Source organism: Pollachius pollachius (assembly GCF_949987615.1).
Source record: "Pollachius pollachius genome assembly, chromosome: 3".
Taxonomy (NCBI): Eukaryota; Metazoa; Chordata; class Actinopteri; order Gadiformes; family Gadidae; genus Pollachius; species Pollachius pollachius.
In genome coordinates, this window is record NC_136936.1 from 19,868,100 (window position 1) to 19,895,291 (window position 27,192).

Genomic DNA, 27,192 nt, shown 5'->3' on the forward strand with positions numbered 1-27,192 from the left:
AATGACATGCAGAAGCGTCATCAACACGCCCACTGAAGTGGTGTGAGAAATACCAACTTTCTACTCCTCATTCACATATAAGGTAATTAACATTTCCTAGAAAATACCACCTCAGGGGTAGTATTATTCAGGAGATTTTCAGGGTACAAATGTCAGGATATGTTGTTCACACATACGGCCCATCAGGAGAATATCAGGACTTACACGTGTGTCTGAAAGCAGCTAGTGTGTGAGCATTTGATTACATTATAAAATTAGTCAATTTATGGTAACAGAGGTAATTGTTCAATGGAAAGTGTAGTATACTATGCATGCAAATCAATTATTAAATAGCTTTTACTGTTATTCAGGGATGAAAAGTGCATTGACATTTTAAAATGCAAGACTACTATTGGTTAGTTGAAAATAATAATCATCATTGAGATTAAACATCTCTTCCAGTGTCCTGGCCAAGACAGGCAGCAGTAGCCTATAGTCACACATAGCATACACACAAAACATAAGAAAAATAAGACGACTAAAACAGTCCGGGCACAACTAAAACAATATCGCAAGACATTTGGGGGGGCTCAAGGAGAAGAGTAATATTAAGTTTGAGCAAAAAATTGTCAAGACATTTCAGGAGGCTCAAGGAGAAGAGTAATATTATATTTGAGCATCAAAGTGTAGTCTTGTGGTGGACTCTATAGACATAATTCACCATACTGTGTTATTGACATGTTTTCGTTCTGTGTTATAGGGACACTGTCTCTTTGAGAGATTGCACGTCTTTTTTGTTGATATGCCGGTCGGCGATGTTTGAAATTATCGTTTTTTATATGACAAAATGAACGACCTGCCGTTGCTTGTCGAGGTGAGAAATTGACTTTTCCCTTCTTTTATCCCAAATTCCAGTCTTTAGACATAACCTCTTACCTGGGAGAGTTTGTCAACGGCAGAGCCGTTATGTTTAAGAACATACCGTCTTACCTGGGCGAGTGTCGCTGCGGTGTGTGCGCGTGCGTGTGTGTTGTTACCTGCGCGTGTGTCGATGGAGGGGCCGTTATGTTTAAGGGCGAGTGTCGCTGCGGTGTGTGCGCGTGCGTGTGTGTTCTTACCGGCGCGTGTGTCGATGGCGGAGCCGTTACGTTTTAAAACATAACGTCTTAGCTCGGCGAGTGTGTCACTGCCTTTGTCTTTACGTACGGTGTGTGCGCGTGCATGTGTGTGTGCGTGTGTGTGTGCGCGCTTCCGTGTATGTGTCGCTGCCTTTGTCTTGACATGCGGTGTGTGCGCGTGCGTGCGTGTGTGTGTGCGTGTGCGTTTCCATGTATGTTTGTGCGCATGCATGTGCGGTGTGTGTATGCGGTGTGTATGTGCATGCTTGCGGTGTATGTATGTGTTTGCGTGTGCTGTGTGTGTGTGTGTGAGCTGCAGGCTGCTTGGCACATGCGCACATGAGTAACTTGAGTAACTGGTGCAACAGGCCTGCTATTGTAGTAGTAAGATTTAAGCTCTTATGGTTTAGTACCATTAAATCTCTTTTCAGATTTCATTTCTGACAAAAGGCAATATAAATAAGGATTGGGATTGTTGGAACTGGAGCAGAAATGTTCTTTCTCAAAGGGAAAAAGTGCACATGAACACAACCATGACTTCATCCATAGATGTGTTTAAAGCTCCTGAGTTACAATCATATCTGTGTTAGTTCTATGTTGGACGTCATGTATATCTTTGTATCTTTGTTGAAAGGGTTTTGTTTTAACTTAGCAAGATATTAGATATTGCACATTCAACCTCTGAATAACAGCAAATTGTTTCTCAGGGAACTAAAGTCTATTTCCACACAACAGCCGTATGTAGTGATGCCCTTTGCTAAATGTCCCTTTGATGGCTTGTAACAGGTCCTCCACAACCAGGACTCAGGGTGAAGATGTCTCCCTGAGAGTGTGGTATGATGGCTAGTTCTATTTCATGTAGGCTACGCCGTCTAGGCTTCGCCTTATGGGCTTGTCCCTTAAGAAAATTACTATGCACCAATCCACGTGGGCACCACCCACATTTCCCATGGCACCGTGTATATAAGGTGGCGCATACCGCCACTCATCCTCCCTTTTCTTTCAGCATTGTACTGATCAACAGCTATTAGAATGACTTCGAACTTTAAGATCCTCGTGGCAGCGGCGTGGGCGAGGTGACAGACCAGGGCCATCGAAGAGCGATTTCTTGAGAGCTGGGCCCTTTTCAGGGCCTCATTGCTCTCTCATTGATCCCGCCTCGCTGGCGCCGGTTGACGGGCACCTGGCGTGTTTCAGGTGCCTCGGCGCAGAACACGCCGTTGCTGCCTTGTCTACCCCTGCCTCCTGCGCCGCCTGAAGAGGGCCTCCTCTCCAGGCACCTTTTCTTTTCATCGTAGGTGGCCCTCTCCAAGGCCATCGACATTTCTAAAACCGGAGTTCCAGACGTCGAAGACGACGACCTCATCGAAGTGGACGATGACGCCTCCATTGACAATGTCTTTGCGGACTCCGCGTCCGGGTTCTCCCAATCCACAGTTGTCCCGAGGGAGAAGCCACGCCAGATGGCCGATTTGGGGAAATCATGACAGCCCCGCCTCCCACCCCCATGTCGGATGAGATGCAGGGCGAGTGTTTTCGCACCCAGTCTACCTCCCGGCGTGCTACCCAGTGCCCCCTGTTCCCACCTGTTCAGCATTTTTTCACCGCTGCGGGTAGGGACCCTTCCACACTGAAGGCTCCGGTAAAGGCCTTCAATGACTTCACGACCGTGGAGGGGTGGGCCGATACTCAGAGCCTCCCCTGGCAGCGCTTCTCTGTCCGGGCGCCGCATGGCGTCCTAACGAGAAGCCACTGACCCCCGACCGCCTCCAGAAGCAGATTGTCGGCCTGACGGACAGAGTGTTCGTTTGTGCCTCGCAATCTGCGGAGGCGGACAACAACATCACCCTGCTCTCCTCTGCCCTGGTCTCCTTGTCGGCAGGCAGGGAGGAAGGAGCGAGATGGCTTGCAGTTTCCCGGTTCTGCAGCGCCATCCTCCAGCTATGCCAGCAGATAGCCGTTTCGGCCGGCCGGCATACGGCCTGGTCAACCATGATTCAGCGGAGTTCTCCCACACTGCGGTGCCGGAGCGAGAGCGGGCCAGCCTCGTCCAGGGCCCATTAGCTCCGGATGGACTATTTGGGCCCCAGTTCTCGGAGGTGCTCGCGCACCAGCAGTCTGTCCGTGAGAATCGTTCCCGGTTCGGGGCGATTCTCACGGGCTCCTCCCACCAGCAGGCCAGAAGGAAGCGGGGTCGAGCCAGGTCCCAACGTCCCAGGGGGCCGCCTTCAACCCCAACCCCGATGCCGCAGCAGCAGCCGCCACTGCAGCCGCCGCAATACCAGCGGGGGGGAGCAGCACAGCGGAGCCAGAAGATCCTTAGGCCAACTGCGTCCAACGCTTGTTGTTCATTCCTCTAGGATGCCTCTTTCCCCCCCCTCAGTCTGGTGGATGTAGGGTGGCGGAAGGACGGCATGTTTACATAGCCTTTGGTTCACCTGCATCAAATAAGCGACGTCCCTTTGAGCTTCATAAGAGGGCTGGAGACTCATTACACTTGGCTGCGGCTACGTGTACCAGTCTCTTGGACCCCGTCATTATCCTCTCTACCTCCCTACCATATTCTGTGGAAGGTGGGAAGATGGGTCCGCTCGCTGTGATTACAGCAAGTGGACAATGTGGCGATCCTAGACAGCTCGTTGCTCGTTCATCGGGCACGAGTGCAGCGGCTAGACAGCTCGCTGCCTGTTCAACGGACACAAGTGCGGTGTTTCACCGCTTTGCCTTCATGGGGGTGGTGTCCTTCCTCTTTTGGAACGGGTCAGACAGGAGAGATTGCCCCTCATTATAGTGGCTCCGGAGAGCCGCTCAGCTCTGTGGTTTCCAGAGCTAGCGGCGCTCTCACGGACGGCGCCGTGGCCGGTACCGTTCAGATCGGATGCGCTTTCACAGGCCCATGGGGCAGTGCACCACCCGCCCGATGTATCGGGACGCCTGTTGGTTTGGCTCCTGAGAGGTTGATCCTGCAGGGCAAAGGTTTGCCTGAAGCAGTTATCAACACTATTCAGAGTGCTCGTGCACCTTCTACTTCTTCCCTCTATGCGGCGAAGTGGGGCGCTTCTCTAATTGGTGTGACAGGAACCACGCTGTTCCATCTCTATGCGAGGTGGAAAGCGTGCTTGCGTTTCTGCAGTACTTATTGGAAAAAGGTTTGGCCTTCTCCACTATCAATTGCGGATGAGTGATGAAAAATCCAGGTCTATGCGGCAGCCGTTTCGGCTGGCCATGCAGGCTGTGATAGACCGGACTTCAGCCATCCACTGGTCAAGAGATTCTTGCGTGGGGCTATACGTGTTACGCCTGTTTCGCGCGTGCTTACACCACATTCCCCACCGTGTTGCGTGGGTTGTCCAGGGACCCTTTCGAGCCTCTGTCTCAGGCCCTTGTATGCCCAGTCCTTTAAGACGGCGCTCTTATTGGCTTTGGTTTCTGCCAAGCGGGCCGGTGAGTTGATCGCTCTGTCTGTCAGCCCGAGCTGCTTGCTGCTTGGTGAGGACACTAATCCTACGTTCCTCCCAAAGAATTTTCACAGTTCTTTCCGGTCGAGGGATATTGTGCTTAAAGGGGACATATTATACCACCAGGTGTGAGTGTGATTATCCTTACAAGCCGTTTCGAAAATCTGCCCCATATGACATCACTAGTGGGCGTGTCCACCTAGATCTGTGCTGGATAGATCAGCCTACCCAGTGGACTGAAGTAAACGTTGCTCATATCACTCTCACACCTGGTGGTAAAATATGTCAGTTTTAAGGCTTTTCACCCCCGCCTCATTCTAGTGATGCGAAGGTGGAGTTGCATCTCCTGGTCCCGGTGCGGGCGCTGGCTATGTACGTGAAACGCTCGGCCACGTTCCGCTCCACACAACAGTTGTTTGTGTGTGTTTTAGCGACACTGGCAGAGGCCGCGCTCTCTCTAAACAGCGGTTTTCTCGCTGGATATGTGAGGGTGTTTGCTAAGCCTACTCTCGGCAGGGCTTAGCACCACTGTTGGGCGTTACAGCTCACTTGACTCGGGATGTGGCTGCTTCAACGGCTCTACTCAGAGGCATTTCGGTGGAAGACATCTGCACGGCTGCGTCCCCTTTGTCCGTTTTTACATGTAAGACATGTCCAGGGGTTCACTCGGCCACTCTGGGTTGGACCCCTTTCTACAGCTTAAGAGTATATGTATGTTCTTTTAAGCGGCATGGTAATATCCTCTCGCGGCTGGCAAGTTGGATTTGACTGCCAGTATTTCTCTTCCGCCGTTTTTCATGAGAAACAAACTAGAGGGGTTTCCTATTGGCGCGCCATTTGACGAGTTGGATTCGTCTGCCAGCATAGCATACCTCCCGCCGTTTTTTAAAATAAGAAACGGACGAGAGAAGTTCCTTATTGGCGACTTGGACTCCATAGCTCCGCCCCCGGTGGTAGCGGACCGAATGGAAAGCGTATTCCTCTGTTTTTTTCTTTTCCTTTTCATGGATTCCATGAAGCACGGATTGAGCTGGAGTTTTTACAGCCTCACTTTTTCTTTTGATCATTGCCTTGCTTGATCTAGGAGGAATTTGTTTTTTATTAAGCTGTTGTGTTTTGCACATCCTCTGCTTTTTTGAGTCTGATATGCCCTGGTGACTTAGGTTTTTTTGACTGGGGTCCAGCAGGAGTACATTGTTTGGGCTCCGCTTGCAGCTTCGCCTTAGCCCATAAGGCAAAGCCTAGATAGCCTACATGAAATAGAACGATAGTTATGATATAACTCTAGTTCTATGATTGTAGGCGTAGCTGTCTACTTTCCCACCTGCTGTACCCTCCAAAGAATAGCATGGAGGTTCAGTGGCGGTATGCGCCGCCTTATATACACGGTGCCGTGGGAAATGTTGGCGGTGCCCACGTTGATTGGTGCATAGTTGAAATTTTCAGTGCGCGCACGGGACAAGCCTATAGGTCGAAGCCTAGAGGGCAACGCCTACAATCATAGAACTAGATTCATAATATCGTAACTATCGTTTACCTGTCCACATTGATTACTCGATGCACAGCAGGTGTGCAGCCTCCCCCAGCCCCAGATTCTAATCAGTCTCGGCCGGGTGAGGCTACTTAAACCTGTCATCATCACACACACTCCACAGGGAATTACAAAGTCCCCTGCCCTGAACAAAAGCCTTATTAAAAAACAATGAAGAGGATGTTTCTCAAGTTTAAAAACGTTTTTAAATGCACATTCCGCAAGACGCACCACAACCTTTAAGACTCGCCAAATCTGGTGTTGTGTTCATGAACTGTGCTGTTGTAGAAAAGGCTTTGAGGATGAGCCAGAGCCAGGGGCCTTTAGGAAGGACAACGCTATCATAAAAGCAAGCCGTTGTGTTTCCAGGGCCTGAGGCTTGGCTCACTTTGGAAGTCTTGGAGGGTTTTCCTAAAGAAATGAGAGCATTTGGGAATGCTCCCAAGCTGAACCCAGACATAAATCAAATGAAGCATCATTAAAGAAAGGATTAGCAGGAAATGTACTCTACCTTACTTCAGAAGTCTGACCTTGGAATCATCGATGTTCAGCTTTTGCAGATGCTTCTGATCAGGGGCGTAGGAATGAGTTTAACATTGGGGGGGGGACACATATCGGAAACCTGACAGATCCGTTCATGGTTTGAACAGAAATATGTCATAAATTAACTACACTGAAAAAATTCACAAATATATTTTATTCTACAAAAAAGATACATTTGTAAATGTAAAGGAAAACACATTTTGAATGGCAGTAATGAACTGATAAATATCAAATCAATTCTTTAATTGCACGCTCAATCATCCAGTTTTTTAGAATAAGAAGCGGTGACAAGACGCTGTGTTGCGCTTTCAAAATAAAATAAAATATTGTTCTCCCCCCGGTATAATTTTTAGGTGGGACAAATGTGCCTGTCTCAAATATTGGAGGGGACACGTCCCCTCCGTCCCCCCCGGTTCCTACGCCCTTGCTTCTGATACACACACACACACACACACACACACACACACACAGACACACACACACACACACACACAGACACACACACACACACACACACACACACAGAATCTCTTTTGAAATCTGCTTTATGTGATTCCAAACAGCCTTGCTTCAGTCGAAATCCATACCTGACCCTCTCTGAAACCCTCTTGTTTACTAATTACATCCATTTAAACATGTTTGCATGAAAACACCTGTATTAATAAATGAATAAATCTAGTTTTACAAACTGTTACCAATTCACTGCATGCTTCTTTTTGTACACAGTGTTGACTATGACACACTCTACCCACTGACATGGATCTCTAACACAAAACACACACACACACACACACACACACACACACACACACACGGTGTAGAGATCCAAAAGTCCACATTTGCGCCTTGGATGTAACAGGAATGCCCAATGATATGCTTAATGAATCTATATATTACTCCCAAAAAAGTCTTACCTTGTCTATATTATCCATCATATATATAAGTCTATATTGTCTAGTTAGTATATCAGACCAGATGTTTGAAATGAACGATTGTGCATATGCTTGTACCATCCAGGCTCCAGAGATAGGTGTTTGGAGCTCTAACCAATGCAAGGGGCCACATTAAGAAACAGATCAAGTCTCTGTGCTCCGGTGAACCTTCAGGCCATGCTATCTCCCCTACAGGCTTCTGGTCCAGGACCATCCCCTCTTTCTCTCCTCTCTGCATCTTTTCAGTCCGTCACTCTCTTTCAGCCCCCCCTCCCTCCCCCCCATTCCTCCAAAGACTCCATTAGAGAGTGAACTGCGGTAGAGGTTGGATGATCTTATGTACTGTACTCTGTTTGTTACGAGTGGACGATCATTGGGTCAGTGTCTGTTGTAGTGGCATAGTTAATTCACATGGTTGTGTATTCAGTTGAGAAGCCTTGCCTGGATGCTAGCCAGAAGAATGCTTAAGAGCACTCTGCAGAATCACTGTGGCCTTGCAGTGGACTCCTTCATCTGCTGCTCTGCTTGGTGTTTGAGAGTTCACTTTGGGGACTCAGCGGACCTCTAGTCGTCAGTCAGGCCTCATTTCACTTTATCTCAGCATTGTATCTGAAAAGGGCTCTTAATATTGTCTTTATAACACAGCATTACAACAGCATTACCATTGCCCATGTCCACCCACACAATTGCGAAGGTCATGTCAAAGTTACTTCGGAAAGATGTTGAACTGTCTGGTCAGTTGAGGTACTCCCATGGAAACGCTGGTCAAACTGTTGACATCTCTCTTCTCCACCCTATTTTCTCTATTTTTCCAACTGTTTTTCATTACAGCCAAGGTGTTCAATGAAACATTAGCAGTTGTAATAGAAGTTACAGTAAACTGAACCCTACCCTTATTTTGCAGGGTTGCCGTGGTAACCGTAGCACCTATTTAGGCACAGGAAAGCCCCACATTATTTAGGGAGGGGATGTGAGAAGGAAAAACGTAATAGATTAGGAAAGATTCAACTGACACGACTGGAAAACAGCCAACTCTTTTGTGCTGTGCATTGTTTAACATTATTAATACTATTGTCCAAATTTATTTACCATACACTAATGAGACCAAATAAGCTCTACTTTGTTACAAAATAGACACAAATATAGCAATAATATGTTTTTTATTAGACAGTTAACAAACACAGTTATACCCTCATAAGACCCCATACAATTATGCTGTAATAGGAAACCACATATATTGCCGTGTTAGGCTTTAAATTCACTGCGTCTTTTCTACTGCGTCAACAATTCATTGATTTTTCGCCCTGCCACTTTTATCTGCATGACTGGTTAACTGGAATTGTTGTCTGTAGGCTAATAGGCTGATGAAGTTACTAATCCAATCATAGCGCATGGTGGGGAGATGGCTGCATGCTGTGATTGGCCAGCCGTCAGGCAGCATCCGCCATAGAGGCTCCTAGTAGGAGCCTCCTAGTACTAAGCACTGACACGAGAAAGTAATAAAGCTACTCTGGGTCAATGGATTTGTGTGTATATTTTATAAAACATAAAAATGGTCTGCTTCTTATTCTGTGACACCCTTACAAACGCACTAGAAAGCTGGGAGTCTGAAATCGGTTGTATTTCTGAGGACCCCCAGACCCCAGGTGGTTTCAGAAGGTGCTTTCATGCCCGTTGTGTTGTTGCGTGTGCAAAATGATAATCTGATAATCCAGAAATTGGGAAAATTCTACCCAAACTACATTTTATTTAATCTGCTGCACAGCTACTGCCTCTCTCTTCATTTGTAGTCTTTTGATACATCTTGTTACTCCCATCTTGACCATTTTCTGTCCATTCTGGAGTTCTGTTGTCAAACCACTCCCTCTCTCCCACAGCTTTGAATGATTTATCTTTTATAGTCCATTACTATATTCAGGGTCGGACTCCTTCAGCACATTTTAATTCGACTTTCAAATACAACATCATAGTGGTACCATGACGTCTCCTGCTGCTGATGTTTATATCATTCCATAGGTGTGACAAATCGTACTCTATGAGAAACTACGTGATAAACCACCAGCACATGAAGCACAAGGTTCCTCCATGGAGGTGGATACCTTGGCCTCCTGTGGACAGGCTTCCCAGCCACTGGTTGATGCTTCTCTATATATCTCATTCTGCAACCTTGTCATTTTGAGTTCAAAGGTTGAGGTTTAGTCAATGAAAAAGAAAGGGCAATCTTAAATCCCCTTGGTGGTCATCAGCCTGGTAGGAAGGAGGGGGCGTAGGTCTCTACTTAAGGGGACAAAAGTACAGAAAGTCTATTCTCCTCCCAGCCAAGGCCAGTGTCAACCCGGTGTGTTGTTCCGTAGCTCCAAAGCATGTAATGGGATTTCCGGACAGGAATTCCCTTTCACGGATCTTGGCCTTGCTGGCTCACTATGGGGTAACACTCTTTTAAAGGGAGAAGTCCAACTGGGCGATTTCCTGGACACACATAAAGGCAAGGTCCTGGACCTGAGGCCTGTTGTGTTGAGAGCTCTTCCATCAGTGCTCTATAGGCGTACTGTCTATAGGTCTATGAAGACCAAGCCTTGGCGGTATGTTGTTGGTGAACACATTACCAGTACCACTGTACCTTGTGCTGACAATGTAGTTGGGGACAAATGTTAAAGTCGTACTGGTGTTTCTCACTTTTGAGGAAATAGAACTTGTTAAATGATGACTAAAGCACTCTAAGAACGTGATGTTCATTTCTCTCCACAAACTTTGCTTCCTATAATTATGCCGAACCAAGACCTTTAGATGAATAAGTAGATCCTCTGTTTCAGACATGGTTGTACTAGAATTATTAATTAAAGAAAAAAACATTCCAAATGATTTAGCTGAGGCATAGTTGGGTTTTCTGCTGTCTACTGTTCAAATAGTAAGACGATTAAAAAGTAAGGGATGTTGATGAATGATGAAAAATCCAGAGTAAATGACTCAATAATAATACAATTTGGACATGTGTAGAGGAGTGTATTTGACCTTGTGGGCTCCATTCACAGCCAGAATAGACTCAGTATAGCTCAGTGACTGCTTCTTATAAAGGATTCAAATGAAACCACACTCGTTAATATAGTGTACTTTTAACCGCTGCTCAGGGTCACCTAGAATTTAGCAGAAGAGATTTATTTTAGCTTAAATATTTGAAGCGAGAGAGCAAATACAAAAAAAAAAGAAGAGTCCCCTCAAGCCCCTGTCTGCCAAACCAGACGCCCCGATCTGAGAGGACGTTAACCAGTGGAAGAGGACAGCAACCACCTGACCCCTGATCTGAGAGGAGGACGTTAACCAGTGGAAGAGGATGTTAACCAGTTGACTCCTGATCTGGGTGGAGGAGGTTAACCATCATCTGTGTAGTGGCCCATTGAAGGCTTTCTGTGAGGGTGGGGAAATGCTGATACTACGGGTTGTGGAGGAAGTTAGGTACAGTGGGTTTTCCTCTCTTTGAGGTTGGAAGGTGATGATTGGATAGGTGAATAAGAAGACTACGAAAATGATAATGTCAATTGATATTGCATCTTTAACGCTGCCTCTCTGTCACAAACCAATCGTTGTCCCCTGGTCTCCCTGCTCATATCCCCACTGGGGGCCTGCACACCCATCCCCCTCACAAAGAAACTTTGTGAGGAGCTACGGCTCGTGCAGTGTCCCAACACAATGTGTGTGTGTGTGTCTGTGAGTATGTGTGAGTGTGTGTGTTTGTGCATGCCTGCGTGCGTGGTCTCCATGGGACTAAAGCTCCCTCCTGTCACTCAGCCCTACGGCAGCAGTGAGTTTCCCCCTGCATGCAGAGCGGGGAGCGCCCAGCGAGCCATGACGCTGCTTCCTTCCTGCTGGTTATCTGAGTCTGGTTTAGTGGCTTGTTATTCAGGAATATAATGTATCATATCAAATAACACACACAAATCAAGTCATAAATCAACAAATGTTTATATTCATATATACGTCTTTTTACATGAATGGATGTATACATAGTATACAAAAACAGCTAACAAGAAACAATAAACAAATGATGTAAAACAAAATAACACCATTGCTAACAACTTTACATTTACACCTTTCAGATGCCCCATGTGCCAAACGGGCCAATGGTTAAGGGTGGGTGCTGTGGGCTTTGACGGACCAGCGTTCTGTGTTCCTGATTCCCGTGGTGGTATTGCTGTCCTACAGAGGAAGCCTTTGGTCATTTCCCTGCCCTCATGCAGGCCTGAACTCCGTGCATGTCAAGACAATAGGGCTGCATATCGTTACTTGGTTCATCTCAGGTCCCGTGATACTGGCAGGCTCACGTGGGGAATAACAAATGCTGACGCTACTTTTCTTTCTTTTTTGACTCATTTATTTAAATTGACCTAAATCCCGTACATCAACGCAGCAGAAGGAGGAGGTGTATGAGGAGGACATGTAGAAGGAGGATGTGTAGGAGGTGAGAGTAGGTGGAGGAGGACGTGTAGGAGGAGGTGGAGAGAGGAGGAGGAGGAGGACGTGTAGGAGGAGGAGGGAGTCGGAGGTGGCGAGAGGAGGAGGTGGCGAGAGGAGGAGGCGTAGGTGTAGGAGGAGGACGTGATGCAGAAAGAATGCAGCGTTAGTCATTGTTTTGTTTATAACACGTTGAAGATATCGGCTGAGGAACAAACTCCGTAATGCTGACATTTCTAGCGGTGATATTAAAGGAGAAATCCGGCGTAAAATGGATCTGGGATATGCTTAGTATGATAACGAGTTGGAATGTTTGTTTGGGAGCAAAAAAGCGCATATAGACGCATTCTGGGTTGGCTGTTTTTAGCCAATTCTACCAAAACGCTATAAACTTGGAACGATAGGGGCATGTCACATGGTAAAAACTAAATCGCTATATTAAACCACTTACAAGGCTAAAAGTAGCCCGACATTTCTTTGGTAGTATAATATGGGTTTTAACATATAAAACGAGGCATTGATAACATTGTAAGTGTACAGATTGTTTATTAAAAAGGACATTTTATGCACACAATACCATCAGTAGTTCACCCGTCGACGCCATCTTGTCTTTAAGACTCGATATGTAGATTGGCGAACACAGAGCTTGCGTGTTGTTCACAGATGTCACAAGCTCTGTGTTCACCAATCTACCTATCGAGTCCTAAAGACAAGATAGCTTCGACGGGTGAACTACTGATGGTATTGTGTGTATAAAATGTCAGTTTTAATAAACAATCTGTACGCTTACAAAGTTATCAATGCCTCGTTTTCAGTGTTTGTAATAACGCCGTTTAAAAGAACAGAGTTAGGTAACGCCGTTATTTTTCAGTAACCTAACTAATTACTGTTTCCGTCGTTACAACACCGTTACCGTTAATGTACGTTAAATGCGGTGCGTTACTATGAATTGATTGAATAAACTGCGTAATTCGAACGCACCCCTGGCTCCAAACACAAACTGCTAGTGAGGAGACCGGGTGGGTTAACAACGAGATAAGTTATTATGATTGGCTAAGGCAGAGTCTTGTTTCATGGTAGCTAATCGGAGCCAGTGTTTTTACACACAAGCCAGGACACACGCGCGCCACACACACACGCACACGCACACACCAAACAGATTCGATGAAGCAGCAGAAATGACGAGTCCGGAGCAATCCGATGAAAAGTTGCCATTTCCTGTTGTATTCGGCAGATGTTCCACAGCCTTTGCAACCAAGCAAATTAAAATTCAGTTGGAAGTATATCAGGGCCTTGAATGGGCAATTCAACCATTTAAACCATTAAGGCCAAGTGAAAACTGCTAAGAATAATCCAAATTATAGCAACTTTCCCTGGTAACTCGTTACTTTTATTATAGAGTAATTCAGTTACTAACTCAGTTACTTTTTTGAACAAGTAGTGAGTAACTATAACTAATTACTTTTTTGAAGTAACGTTCCCGACACTGCTCGTTTTATATGTTAAGACCCTTATAATACTACCAAAGAAGTGTCGGGCTACTTCTAGCCTTGTAAGTGGTGTAAAATAACGATTTAGTTTTTACCATGAGACATGCCCCTATCGTTCCAATTTTATAACGTTTTCATAGAATTGGCTACAAACAGCCAACTTAAGAATGCGTCTATATGCGCTTTTTTGCTCCCAAACGAACATTCCAACTTGTTATCATACCAAACATATCCCAGATCCATTTTACACCGGATTTCTCTTTTAATGCTGCATTTATTTAGATGTATCCACAATATCGACAGAAGAGTGGAAAGCAAACAGTAGTTGGAACGTAAAATACTGACAAGAAGAGAAAAGTACGAAGCAGCTACCCTCTGTGCTCCCAGTTTTGGCCAGTAGCATGACAGAAACATCATCACCACAACAACACCACGTCAGCAACACGCTCACTCGCTCACTGGGAATTCTCCAGCTCTTCGATATTCCAGACTTTACACCAGGGTCCTGGCCAGGTAAACTCTGGGTAAACTCTGAGTAAATTCTGGGTAAACTCTGGGTATATTCTGGGTAGACTCGGGTAAACTCTGGCTAAACTGGGTAAACTCTGAGTAAACTCTGGTTAAACTCTGGTTAAACGCTGGGTAAATTATGGGTAAACTCTGGGTAAATACTGGGTAGACTACCGGTTCGCACATTTGCATTTAAACATACAGCCCCTCCAGGTATAATACGGAGAATGTCCAGCTAACAGTTCATGTGTGAAAGGGCTATTAGTGCCTAAAAGCTTAACCCTCTCTCGGACGTGGACATCCACTGCTGCAAGTAGGGTAAAGTTTGCGGATCCATGTTTTGGAAACGTTAGTTTCGAGGTAGTATTCCCTGTCCGATAACTAAAGTGGGCTCTCGCTCAGTCAGAGAAAGTTGGTATCCGAAATGAATACATCATAATACGTCATATTATCAAAGGCAACCTATATTCTCAAATATTTTTTTTTAGTGCCAACTGCTATTGAGATGGATGATCAATACATGTAACACATAGTGGTAATAATAGGTATATGATGGTAGTTTACCACAATGGAGTATCAATACATGTAACGGATAGGATAATTATAGGTCTATCATGGTTGTTTACTACTATGGATGATCAATACGTATAACAGATAGTGATATATGATGGTAGATTACCACTGTGGATGACTGATCAATACATATAAAAGATAGGGATAATTATAGATCTATGATGATACTTTACCACTATGGATGATTAATACATGTAACAGATAGGATAAGTATAGATATATGATGGTAGTTTACAACTATTGTTGCAGTTAGAACACTGTGTTGAGAACCTAAATAGGCTGTTGCCTCCGCCTTGTCCTATGGTGTCTCCATGGTGACTATGACAAAGATACCCGATTGTGATTGGTTTAACTGATTTATATGTTCTTATGGCTAAAAAGCCATAAAAATAATCTACCTTAATGCGATAAAAGCTAATGTTCCTTTTTCGCATAATCAAAACCATGCCGTATGTGTAGAGTCCCATTCAGCTCCATGATCTATAATTGTTATATTGACATAAAAAAGCCCAACTAATAATAGTGCAATGTAAAATTACCTTTACTTGTAAGCTATGACCCATAGTCTACTAGATGCTGTCCCTACTGGCACCTTACACAAAATTGGCCAGTACAGGCCGCCTTTTACAAAACTAGCCAGTACAGAATGCCTTACAAAATACAGGCAAGTACAGGACACCTTATACAGCACAGGCCACCCTTCACAACACAGGCAAGTACAGGACACCCCACACGCCAGAGGCCAGTACAGGACACCCCACACGCCAGAGGCCAGTACAGGACACCCCACACGCCAGAGGCCAGTACAGGACACCCTTCACAACACAGGCCAGTACAGGACACCCTTCACAACACAGGCCAGTACAGGACACCCTACAAAACACAGACCAGTACAGGACACCTTACCGAACAAAGGCCAGTACAGGACAGCTTATAAAATACAGGCCACCTTACACAACACAGGCCAGTACAGGACACCTTATACAACACAGGCCAGAACAGGACACCGTAGTTGTTATAAAGGGAGGGCTGATTTCAGTTAGTTTCAATCTGCAACTTTTAATTCACAGGAAACATATGTAGGTCTGATAAAAGTTCAGTGATTCCTTTGAATGATTAAAAATTTCAACCAACATTAAATTTTTTCCTGAACTGGCCTTTCTCCCTTCGTTATCATGCAGCATTAATCACCCTGCAATCATATTTATTCTTATTAGATTAGATTAATTAAATGTTTACATTGTATGTGTTTGTGTGTGATGTTCAATTTATTTGAATATAAATTCATGGTTGGTGACTCAACAACAGTCCAATACTCTCTGTCTGCCTATTTTTACTCTGTATCTGTGTGAAAGGCATTGTTTCACATGTCAAACTAGAGGTAGACTCTCTAAAAGCCACTGCCAGAGGCTGTCCACCAATAGAAAAGATGAGGGCACGACTTTTAGTCTGTTCATGCCCATTCAAAGTAGGAAACAGGAGCATCTCTGGTGTTGTTCTCCATTGAAGCCCGGTAGAGCCAGCCAACATAGCGAGAGTGTGTTTGATGGTGCAGTCTTGTCCCTGAATAAAATGGTGTCTTCAATTGAGGAGGGATTAGTATTAACATTCGTTTTGAGTTCTCCTTTCTCTGCCAAGGTAATTGGTTCCATTGTTTTTATTTGTCTCTATTTAACATGGCCTCAAATTACAGAGGTCCAATTCCTGAGGCTTTTTCCTTCCAGAGCACTGATCTCTGGGTAAAGTCAAACCGTCGTGGCTCACACACCTCAGTGGACGCCGCTTGTAGCCCCGCCCACAGGACTTGGAGCAATGTGCCCAGGGCCCCACGTCCCACAGGGGGCAGGGGGCCCCGCACACCCTCATAGCCGCTGGCCTCCCGCCCATGTGACAATCCCCCGCGGGGCGACCCTCCGCACCACGGCACCCCACCGGCCTCTTCTGGAGCCCGTGGCCGCACGTCACCGTGCACCTGTCCCACTCGCCCGCCACCCACTGGCTTGGGGGGCTGGAGCCCAGCGCCGGCTCCTCAGCCTCCACCTTGTTGCTGTAAGCCAGCACGCTGTTCTTGTCGCGCTCCTCCTCGCGCCCGCGCTCCTCCTCCTTCAGGGGCTCCTCCTCACGCCCATGCGCCTCCTCGCTCCCAAGCTCCTCCTTCTTCAGGGGCACCTCCTTGTTCCGGGGCTCCTCTTTGTTCAGGGGCTTCTCCTCCTTCAGGGGCTTCTCCTTCTTCAGGGGCACCTCCTTGTTCCGGGGCTCCTCTTTGTTCAGGGGCTTCTCCTCCTTCAGGGGCTTCTCCTCCTTCAGGGGCTCCTCCTTCTTCAGGGGCACCTCCTTGTTCCGGGGCTCCTCCTCCTTCAGGGGCTCCTCCTCCTTCAGGGGCTTCTCCTTTTTCAGAGGCTCCTCCTTGTTCCGGGGCTCCTCCCTGTTTCGGGGCTCCTTCTTGTTCCGGGGCTCCTTCTTGCGTGGGGGCGCTTCCTTGTTCCGGGGCTCCTTCTTGTTCAGGGGCTCCTCCTTCTTTAGGTGCTCCTCCTTCTTCAGGGGCTCCTCCTCCTTCAGGGGCTCCTCCTCCCTGCGGACGTAGAAGGAGTAGCGCACCCTGGGCGGGGTCATCCTCCCCACGGACAGCACCTCCACTGTGAGGGGCTCCTGGAGGGGTCTGGTGGCCAGCAGGGTCTCCACGGCCGTGGAGGTGCCGCTGTAGCGCAGCAGGCTGCCCCTCACCAGCAGGTCCCGCTCGGCCGCCGACACCACGTAGTCCCCGTTCAGGAGGTACCGGCCGTGCTGGTTCTTCACTGCCAGGTAGTTCTCGTCGCCCACCAGGCCCCGGTACCCCCGCTGGCGGATGTCCACGTTGGAGGCCCCGACCGGCAGGGTTAACACCAGATTGTAGCCGTGTCTGAAATGAATTGGTGGAATGAGTGTGTTATGGGTGTAATGTACTGCAGGATGAAAAACAAATGGGTTGTGCTAATTCTAAGCTAATAACGTTCACATTTATTGACGCTTACGATGCAAATTCCCAGGGCGGAAGTCAATTGTTCTTATTATTCCTGTACTTACATGGGTTTCATGAAATGTCCCGACACCTTCTTGCAGGCCTGGTTGCCTCCACCACACACACCACACTTGTCAAACTTGCTGTTGGAGTTGAGCCTGTGGTCGCAGCCAGCCTTGATGCACCTCCCCTGCACGCACACAGCCGAGGTGTCCGGGGAGCAGGGGGTCCCATCCACCACCTGAGCAGGGACATCCATCAGGACGCCCACTTTACAAGTCATGTCTGTTTACACTGAAGGTGGTGAAAGAGGTAGAACCGATGGCCATGGCTTGTGTATAGTAGAACTGGAATCAGCAGGCCTTTGCTTAGGTTGCCATGACATGCTTGTTTATTTGCCGTTTGCATAAATACTTGCTCACAGGCCGCAGCTGTGAAGTGATACTGTCCTGACATGCTTTCCCTCTCTCCCTCCCTCTCAGACAGCAAGGAGGGCTCCTTGTCCAGCCAGCTGCCGCTCCTATTCCCTGCCTCACTGTTGACTGTTGACAACATTGACTGGAAGCTGTAACTGCAGTTCCTTATTGTTGAATAAGGTTTTTTCTGCTGGTCATTCAAATACCTTTATCTCTTTTACAAACTGACTAATTCATGTTTGGTTTATTGCAAAGTATAAAATCGAATCCCTGTGCGCTTTGCCCAAGTGTTGAAAACATTTTGATTTGGACGATACATACCTTCGGAGCAAGCACATAGAAGTATCCAGTTCCATTGGCTCGGCAGATGAGTTTACATTTGTCCTTGGGAGAGATCCCTGAGTACTTGGGGACCCAGCCAACGGAGGAGCTGAGGCGGTTGGTTTTCAGGTTGAAGCCATTGAACGCCTCGCACTGCTCCTCGCGGTAACTCTTGCCTGCACAACATGAATAGCACTCTTTAGAACAAAGAGGTTAACTCTGTGTCTAGAACAAGAGGTTTCAACCCCACCTTTAGATCAAGAGGATTTAACTCCACCTTTAGAACAAGAGGTTTTAACTCCACCTTTAGAACAAGAGGTTTTAACCCATCTGTTCTGCTCTTAACATCTCCATTGCCTCGATGATGACTCGTGCTTCATAACATTATGTTATGCTATTATTTACCTGTTTCAGGACAAGTGCTGAAGTTGCAGGAGCGGTATTTAATGCGGAGGCCATAGCAATATTTTCCGCCGTTATCTGGCACAGGATTGTTGCATTCCCTCTTGGCCAGTTGTACCCCCCCACCGCAGGTCCGAGAGCAGACCCCAAACGTACCCCACTTTCCCCACTTGCCATCCACCTGGGGAAGACAATCAGGCGTGGTGGTTAATGCAGAACTAGCTTCTCATTGAATAAACGATTACAATGAACACGAAATACAATTTCTAGACGTGAATGTGAATTCTATTTACTGCTGCATTACATTATTGATCACACAATAACATCTTCATGATGACCATCTGTAGTCGGCTGTGGCATGATCAGTTGTCGACATTTCAAGATGGTGGTGCACAATGGACAGAGCGAAAAGGGTCTGAGCATGACTTCCCTTAGTGCACTGTGCCAGCTGGCACGATGTATTGCTGGTGTATTTGTGCTTTATCTCTAAACTGATTGCTTAAAATGTTAGGAAGAACCTCCCATTTCCTCATGGGCATGAGGATTCTCCCAGTGCCTTACACTGACCTTGATGTGCACAGTGTTGTTTTTGTCAACGCATCCTCCTCTGTAGCAGACTCTGCTGGTTCCGCAGCTGGTGCCGTCCGCCCATGGGAAATGTCTGGTCTGGCAGACCAGCTGCCCACGGGCCTTCCCCGTGCACCATAGCTTGGTGCAGGAATGCATGTAGGGACAGGGCCTGGAGCCGCTCCCGAAGGCCAGCTCACACTGGCGGTGGAGGCTGTAGCTGGAGCCAGGGAGGGTCTCTGGGAGAGTCAGCTGGTTCTGGGGCCGGTCTAGCAAACATTCTCCTGAGCCAAACAGAACCAGCAGGTCTATCAAACCTCATTGTGTTAAGAGGTCGTGGTCCTTTTAAATTGGAAGGCTGTTCAACCATAATAATAACAATTAATAATAGTTCATTATATTTATATAGCACTTTTCAATGACCCAAAGACGCTTACAGTGAAGGGGGGGACCTAACTCACCACCACCAGCGACAACCATGACAACCTGAATACAGTATCACCCTCTTGGTCAATGGGACTTGCTGACAATTATGATTTGGGGAATTTGAAAGTCACTAGTATTACTATTATTGCTATAAGATGAGGAACTTGAGGTTTAAAGGTATTATATTACATCCTGCCGCTAGGGGTCTCTCAATCAAACAAACACAAACATTTATTAATGTTACATTAACTAACATTTTATAGAGTAGAGCATGTATGACAGACCATCAAGGAGATGCTAAACATAAGAAATGGCTTCGTCCCGCCCCAAAATAGGGAAAAAAGATGGATGATATTAGGCTCCAAGTGTGGGCTGCATCACACGCTTCAACTGGTTGGACAAGAGGGTCTGCTTTCTCAGCACATCCTCACAGACACACTGGTTAACGCAAGGAAAAGCGGAGGCCATTTAAACATTCCCCACAGGCTTACGCATGCCTGGAAGATATCCACATTGATATGAAAATGCCAGCCAAGCCCCTACAGCAACAAGTGCATGTTGGAACAGTGCTTGTTACATGCTGAAGATCGGCCTTTCAGTGTCTATACAGCCCACCACAACCCTCCAGCTACGCTGACGGACAACCAGCGGACCCTAATGGAGAAGACAGTCCAGGCTTCAGCTCCCTTGGAAGAAGTAATGAGGGTAGAGAAGTGCTGAGACTACAGCTACTGTGATCCCTGCCATGACGGCCCTTAAACTTGTTTCTTTGGTGAGCACAGCACCGACCAGGGAATCAAGAGCATGAAAAGCACTCTCCTAGAGGCAGCGGCTGCATGCCTAAGCCAGGTGGACACTGACTCTACTGCACCGCTGGAATCCAGATACCAGCACCGGCCATCCAGTTAGTTGGCCTTTTGGATGCTATGATGAAGCATATTTGTATGCATAATTTTTTCAATGAATCCAATATAGCATAACAGTATCAATCATTTAAGCCAATCTATTTTGTGGTTAAGAAAATAAAGTAGGTTTAGATGTGTTGATGGTTTGGTAATGGTCTATCTGTCTCAGTAAGCAGCTGCCAGGAAGGCTGGTCTCATTGACGTCCTTTTCCACATAGTGATTCCCGCTCGTTCATTGGGTGTCCCGTGTGAATGTAAACCCTGCATGTTGTGATTTATGTTTTTCTGTATGCTAATGCCCTCAAAGCGCCCCAAGTCCACAATAGCGCTCTGTAGTAAGCCATCTGAAGCGGGGAGGACAGGGGTCAAAGTCTCTGTGGGTCCGGCGGGGCTAAGTGACTGTGGATCAACTCTTCATGCCTCTTCATATACAACGCCATTGTTTCTGTCTTTCATTTTTCAGTTATCACCGCTAGACTTGGACCGCAGATTGTCTCATTCCTACCCCGGATAAGATACATTTATTACTGAGCGTTGGACAGAGAGTAAACATGCACAGCTCGTGAACGAGACCCTTTCGTTTTTCTTTTGTAACCATTGCGGAACCCATCAAAGTTTAATCAAAGTTGAAGAAGGGTTTTTCTGGGTTTGAACATTGCTGGAAATATTTGGGAAGATGTACAGAACTCAACTAGATATATGACCCAGGTCATGTCGATTCTAGATATTTGAATTCAGAAATGTTAGATATCTTACCTTCAAAGGAAAGCTGCTGAAATGCTCAGTACCTTCCTTACACTACCAGTTTCAGGGAACAACGTTTCAGGAAACAACATTTCAGGGAGTTCCCAGCACAGCTGGCCCTGCTGTTCAGGCAACAGACTGCTCTGTTTCTGGTTTCCATATACTTTTTAGATATGGTCTATGAATGCGGAGTAGGGAAGAGCACCTTGTTACTGGCTGGTTCTCGAGGCCGGCAGTAACAATGCTTGTGATTTCATTGGGAATGATGTATGGAATGCACTACTAGGCTATCCTGCACCATGACTCCACTCACGGTACTCCCTGCCTAGTTGAAGGGCATCGTTGCTCACCATGACCTCTGTCCAGGAACTCTGTGATGATGGCAGCGCTGCACACAGACCAGGGCCGGCTCCTGTCAATCTGAATCAGCGTAGGAGACATCATTTGTTTGTCCCTCAGCTTCCCAAACACCGCTTCGCAGGCCTTCACATTGTCATGGGGCATGTTGAAGACGTGACCTGAGAGAGGGGGAGAGAGAGAGAGAGATTAGTAAAAGAAAATAACAATTTCATTGGAATTTTCACCATGTATATTCTCAATCACAGTCAAATCTGATATGGCTGATTTGACCATGTTTTGAAAGCAGATGATGAGGCAGCAGTGCTTGGTAACAATACATATGGCATGCATTCATGCGCTGATGTTCATCAGCTTGAAAGGGAAAATGTGGTTCAAACCAGTGTTCTACCATACTCATGTAATATAAAACAAAGGAGAGAAGTAACACTTACAATGGGCGTCTTTACAATCTGATGTTGACTTTGGAAGGGGAATTCTACAATGACTACATATGAGAAGGCACTGTAAACCAATGCCTCTGTTGGGATCTTAAGACATCTGGCAATACTCGCACATCTGGTTTCAGGCAGGCATACATACCCCCCATCCCACCCAACCAGGGTTGATATAAAAACACTTGATAGAAACGATAGTTAGTCATTAGTCATTATTATATCTCAACAAATGAAACTCAACAGACTCTTAAATCAGTTTAATCTGTGTAAATTACCTCTTACAGTAATATCCAACACTCAAGCCGCAACAACACACACAGAACATTTGTTTTCTGGCCAAGAATAATGGGAGAGGGGTGTGACCAATGAGAGAGGGATGAGACCAATGACAGAGGTGTGTGACCAATGAGGGAGGGTGTGCCCAAAGAGGGGTGTTACCAATGAGACGGGTGTGACCAATGAGAGAGGGCTGTGACCAATGAGAGAGGGTTGTGACCAATGAGAGAGGGCTGTGACCAATGAGAGGGGTGTGACCAATGAGAGAGGGCTGTGACCAATGAGAGGGGTGTGACCAATGAGAGAGGGGTGTGACCAATGAGAGAGGGCTGTGACCAATGAGAGGGGTGTGACCAATGAGAGAGGGGTGTGACCAATGAGAGAGGAGTGTGACCAATAAGAGAGGGGTGTGACCAATGAGAGAGGGCTGTGACCAATGAGAGGGGTGTGACCAATGAGAGAGGGCTGTGACCAATGAGAGGGGTGTGACCAATGAGAGAGGGGTGTGACCAATGAGAGAGGGCTGTGACCAATGAGAGGGGTGTGACCAATGAGAGAGGGATGTGACCAATGAGAGAGGGTGTGACCAAAGAGGGGTGTTACCAATGAGAGAGGGGTGTGACCAATGAGAGAGGGGTGTGACCATTGAGAGAGGGCTGTGACCAATGAGAGGGGTGTGACCAATGAGACAGGGGTGTGACAAATGAGAGAAGAGTTACAAATGAGAGAGGGGTGTGACCAATGAGAGAGGTGTGACCAATGAGAGAGGAGTTACAAATGAGAGAGGAGTTACAAATGAGAGAGGGGTGTGTGACCAATGAGAGAGGGGTGGGTATCACTCACCTAGTTCATGAGCTGTGGTGAAGGCCGAGGGAAGGCCGTCATCCTCAATGACAGAGCAGCTCCTCTTGGGGTCGCAGATGGTCCCCACATCAGCCATCCCCAGAGTGTCGCAGGTTTTGGCCCCACACAGGTCCTGGATCACAGGAGATCAGATTGGATTTCTCTGTGAACTAGGTTGTATAAATATGGTAGTTAACACTACCGTATAATTGAAATTATCTTAATATCTTAACAGCAATCAATAAATAAAATGCTCTGAGGCAGTTGCAGGCCTGTAATAGGCCTGTCATAAGCCCGTACCTATATAGCTACCTGGTACATGCATAGACTCTGCCTGTGCACTCAACACGCATGACTCCACCATGAGACTTTCACAAGGTCAAGCAGACCAAATGATAAAGCTTGCGAGTTAGTCACGGGTTTGGTGGATTTTGAGGGAGGTCTGATGGGAGGGGTGTTCTGAGGAACGTAGCAAAATAGCCTGAGCAGACAGCAGGGACTTATTTAAAAGAAACGATAAACTCTATTTAAGCATAAATAGAGTTTAAATAGGACCTGGGGTGCGTTGTCCAACACCAAAAGTCGTTTTATAACAATGTCAAAGTGGTTGAGGCTGTATGAATAGTGCTTTTACTACGTACCCACTGATTGTTATCTGTGACAGATTTTTTTTGTGTGTTATTGTTTTGTTTAATAATGAAGAGGTGTGGCCTCCAAACATTACCCTGCTTAAAGAGCATTTTGCCACAACCCTCTGTGTTCAAATCCTCTCAATACTTTTATACATAATACACTTGAGTGTATCAGGAGAAAATTATCACTAGTCTTTTACTGGTCTTATCTTCTTTCCTAATGACCCAGAGCGGATATGACCTTGAGGCCATTCCCATTCTATCACTGCATGTGAGGCGTCTGTTTGAACCTTACAAGGAACGTCGTGACCCAGGTCCAACTAAGCTGTATTTCAGCATTCACTGGATCCATGACCAGGGAACTGTGAGCACCATGGATAGCGTGGGCAATCAGGAATATTGGCATTAGCCTCTGTATCACTCAGATTTAAAGGTGACAGATGTATTTATATACTTTATCAAATTTAATACTCATTTTGTCACTGCAGAAGATCAGATCAGAAATCCTGATGCTCTTTTCCTCTAAATCTCATTCTCTAATATTTTTTTATTGATTATCACACACTCTGTGAGTGTCTTCTCTTGTCTTGTCCTGATGTTTTGTGTTGAGGACCACAATGGAAATAAGTCCTGGACTTTATTGTGTTTTTATCCTCAATTGTATTTGATGTATTTCATGTGGGTAAGCGATTGTTTGATACAATTTAATAAATCAAATCAAAATAAAATAAAATAAAAAAATTACTTCTACTACAGTCGGTCAGTAAATTGTGTAATTGCAGTATTGACCTACCTTTTGGTATTCATATTTGACAGTTTGTTCAAGACACCACAGTTTAATAATGAAAAGAAATGGATGTTTGGTTTCTTTTAACCCTGCTGTAACGAAAAACATACAGAACTGTGACTTAAAAACCGAACTACGTACCGAATCCTGACTTTTGTGTATCGTTACACCCCAGAGCCTTCTCAACCTCATGCTCTATAGCCTTCTCAACCTCATGCTCTCTAGCCTTCTCAACCTCATGCTCTCTAGCCTTCTCAATCTCATGCTCCCTATCGTTCTCAACCTCATCACCATCCTTCCTTTCATTCCAATCGTATCTCAATCTCATGCTCAAATCAAGTGCTCTACCTTTCTCAAGAATTCTGCCCTTATTATCCTCCACCTCCTTTTCTGATCTCATGCTCTCTACATCTTGATGTCAGGCTTTACGTACCAATTTAAGTGACACAATGTCTCGACTTCTTACCTGCTTGGTGAAAAGTATGGCTGTGTCCCAGTAGGCGGGATGTTTGTCGTTGTATTTATTCAACTTCTTCTGCCAGGAGCAGAAATTACGCAGCGTAAGAGCTGCGTTGCTGGACACTTTAGGCCCATTCTCTTCTTCGTGTATTGCCATTAAGCCTACCACCACTATGTTTATGGAGTTCATAATACTGGGATGTTTGTAAAGCCTGGCGGCCACCGACATCAAGGTCAGGAGGTAATGCTTGAGATCGTCGCCGTGGAATTTGACCATTGAGTTGTCCGCGACCAGCAGCACCTCCACAAACCTGGGGATGGATGCGAAGCGTTTTGATCTTCCCAACGATCTCATGACGGTTTCAGTCGCACCATCCATCTCGAATTCCTTCATGAACTCATACTTTCGCAGAATATCCGAGGAAAGGTTGAACTTGGCGTTAGTGTGTGCCACTCCGCACCTGCTGGCGAAGGGACCGCTTCCATCGCTTCCATCACTAAAGTGAGCCCGCGTCCGGCGACGGATGACATGCGTCCTGTCAAAAGTCCTCCCAGCCTCCGGACTTCCTTCACCCCCAAACAGGCTGATAAAATACTCCGTTCCGTTATGCGCGAAAATTCCTTGGAGCCCCTTGCAGAGGCTGACAGCCGCGAAGGAGCGCGGGTCCGCGTTCACGTCGCCGGAATAGAAGCACTGCCTCGACGCTCCACCTGCAGAGGCAGGGGCACGGAGCTCTACACTTAACGGGCCAAGGAAATTAGAATCGGGGGAGAGATGTAGGTAAAATACTTTTCTGAAAGCATTGAGTTTAAACACTACATGGTTTCCAGCCGTGCTATCCGTGCGCCCCAGGAGTTGCCTCATTGCATGTCGCTCATCGAGCTCAACCGGTGTGCAAAAATCGACTTCCATGCAAAGGTTCAGTTTGGTATATATTAAAATATCCATCAGAATGATCCACGACCTACGAAGTGGAACCATCTTTGCTCCAAGATTGCCAGATAGACCGCGGCCGTACGGCGGTCAGAGGACCTGATGATCGCTCTCTGCCTCCCGCATCTTGTGCGTCCTGACCCGTGGTGCGTCCTTGCCCGGGGTGCGTCCTGGCCAGGGGTGGTTCCTCCGGCTCCTCTGCTCTTCACACGCCCTTTAATGAGATTAGAAACCAGGAAACTACTGGGAGAAGTAATGTCATCCGAAATAAGGCGGTGCGTTTATAGCGAGCTTATTGGCCATGTCTCAGTGTTTCTACTGGAACCCACAGCAGCAGTTGCAGCAGTCCCCCCCCCCCCCCCCCCCCCCCCCCCCCCCCCCTCACCCCCAGATGGAGGAAGACTCGGGATGCAAAGCGCGGCTCCTCACAGATAGGTGAATAATGATCCACAAAGAGCTTTTTTCAAGATTCATAATTTATACTAAATAATTACCGACATGCTCTTCTAACATATAATATTAATAGGAACACAACGTTGCAGTGAAGATCAACGCAGCTCCAAAAGACCCAGGTTGTGAGTTCCCCATCAGACCTGGGTCTTCTCGTAGAGTTTGGTTTGATACTCCTAGAAGTTGGTTTGATACTCCTAGAGTTTGGTTTGATGCTCCTAGAGTTTGGTTTGAGTTTGGTTTGATGCTCCCAGAGTTTGTAGAGCCTCCGCTCATCACGCGTGTCTGCAGTCCAATGGCTCCCTCTGCAGGAGACTCTGATCTTTACAGAGTGGAGGCAAATCATTTCAGAATAGGAAGCAAAGGAATAGGAAATATTTTATTTGTTATCCTTTATTACTCATCGACGTATTTTTTATACCCGAATACATTACATCTGTGGATTTATGAGTTTGATCATTTCTTTTATTTCACTGATGTGGGGGAAGCAGACGAGCTTTAGTAAATGTTGGACCCTTGTTGATTGTCATCGATGATGTGAGGGGAGGAAAGGAGTTGGAGGGGCCCCGCTGGGTTAATAACAGAGGGGCCCTCTGGTTAATAACTGGAGCGCGGTGGTCAAGCTGCTGCAGAAGGGGGGGGTGTCGCTCCACTT

General features: G+C 46.5%; 1 protein-coding gene across 1 annotated transcript; it reads right to left on the reverse strand.

Annotated features, from left to right (window-relative positions):
* Positions 1-11,497: 11,497 nt before the first annotated feature.
* LOC307072748 (A disintegrin and metalloproteinase with thrombospondin motifs 15-like) lies at positions 11,498-26,284 on the reverse strand. Its single transcript, XM_079732201.1, has 8 exons — positions 25,161-26,284; positions 23,276-23,408; positions 21,713-21,880; positions 19,288-19,571; positions 18,724-18,901; positions 18,319-18,494; positions 17,647-17,822; positions 11,498-17,482 (listed from the first exon to the last, which is right to left on the reverse strand). The coding sequence occupies exons 1-8, from the start codon at positions 26,133-26,135 to the stop codon at positions 16,255-16,257; spliced, it is 3,318 nt and encodes a 1,105-aa protein (XP_079588327.1). The 5' UTR covers positions 26,136-26,284; the 3' UTR covers positions 11,498-16,254.
* Between the last annotated feature and the right edge of the window lie 908 nt (positions 26,285-27,192).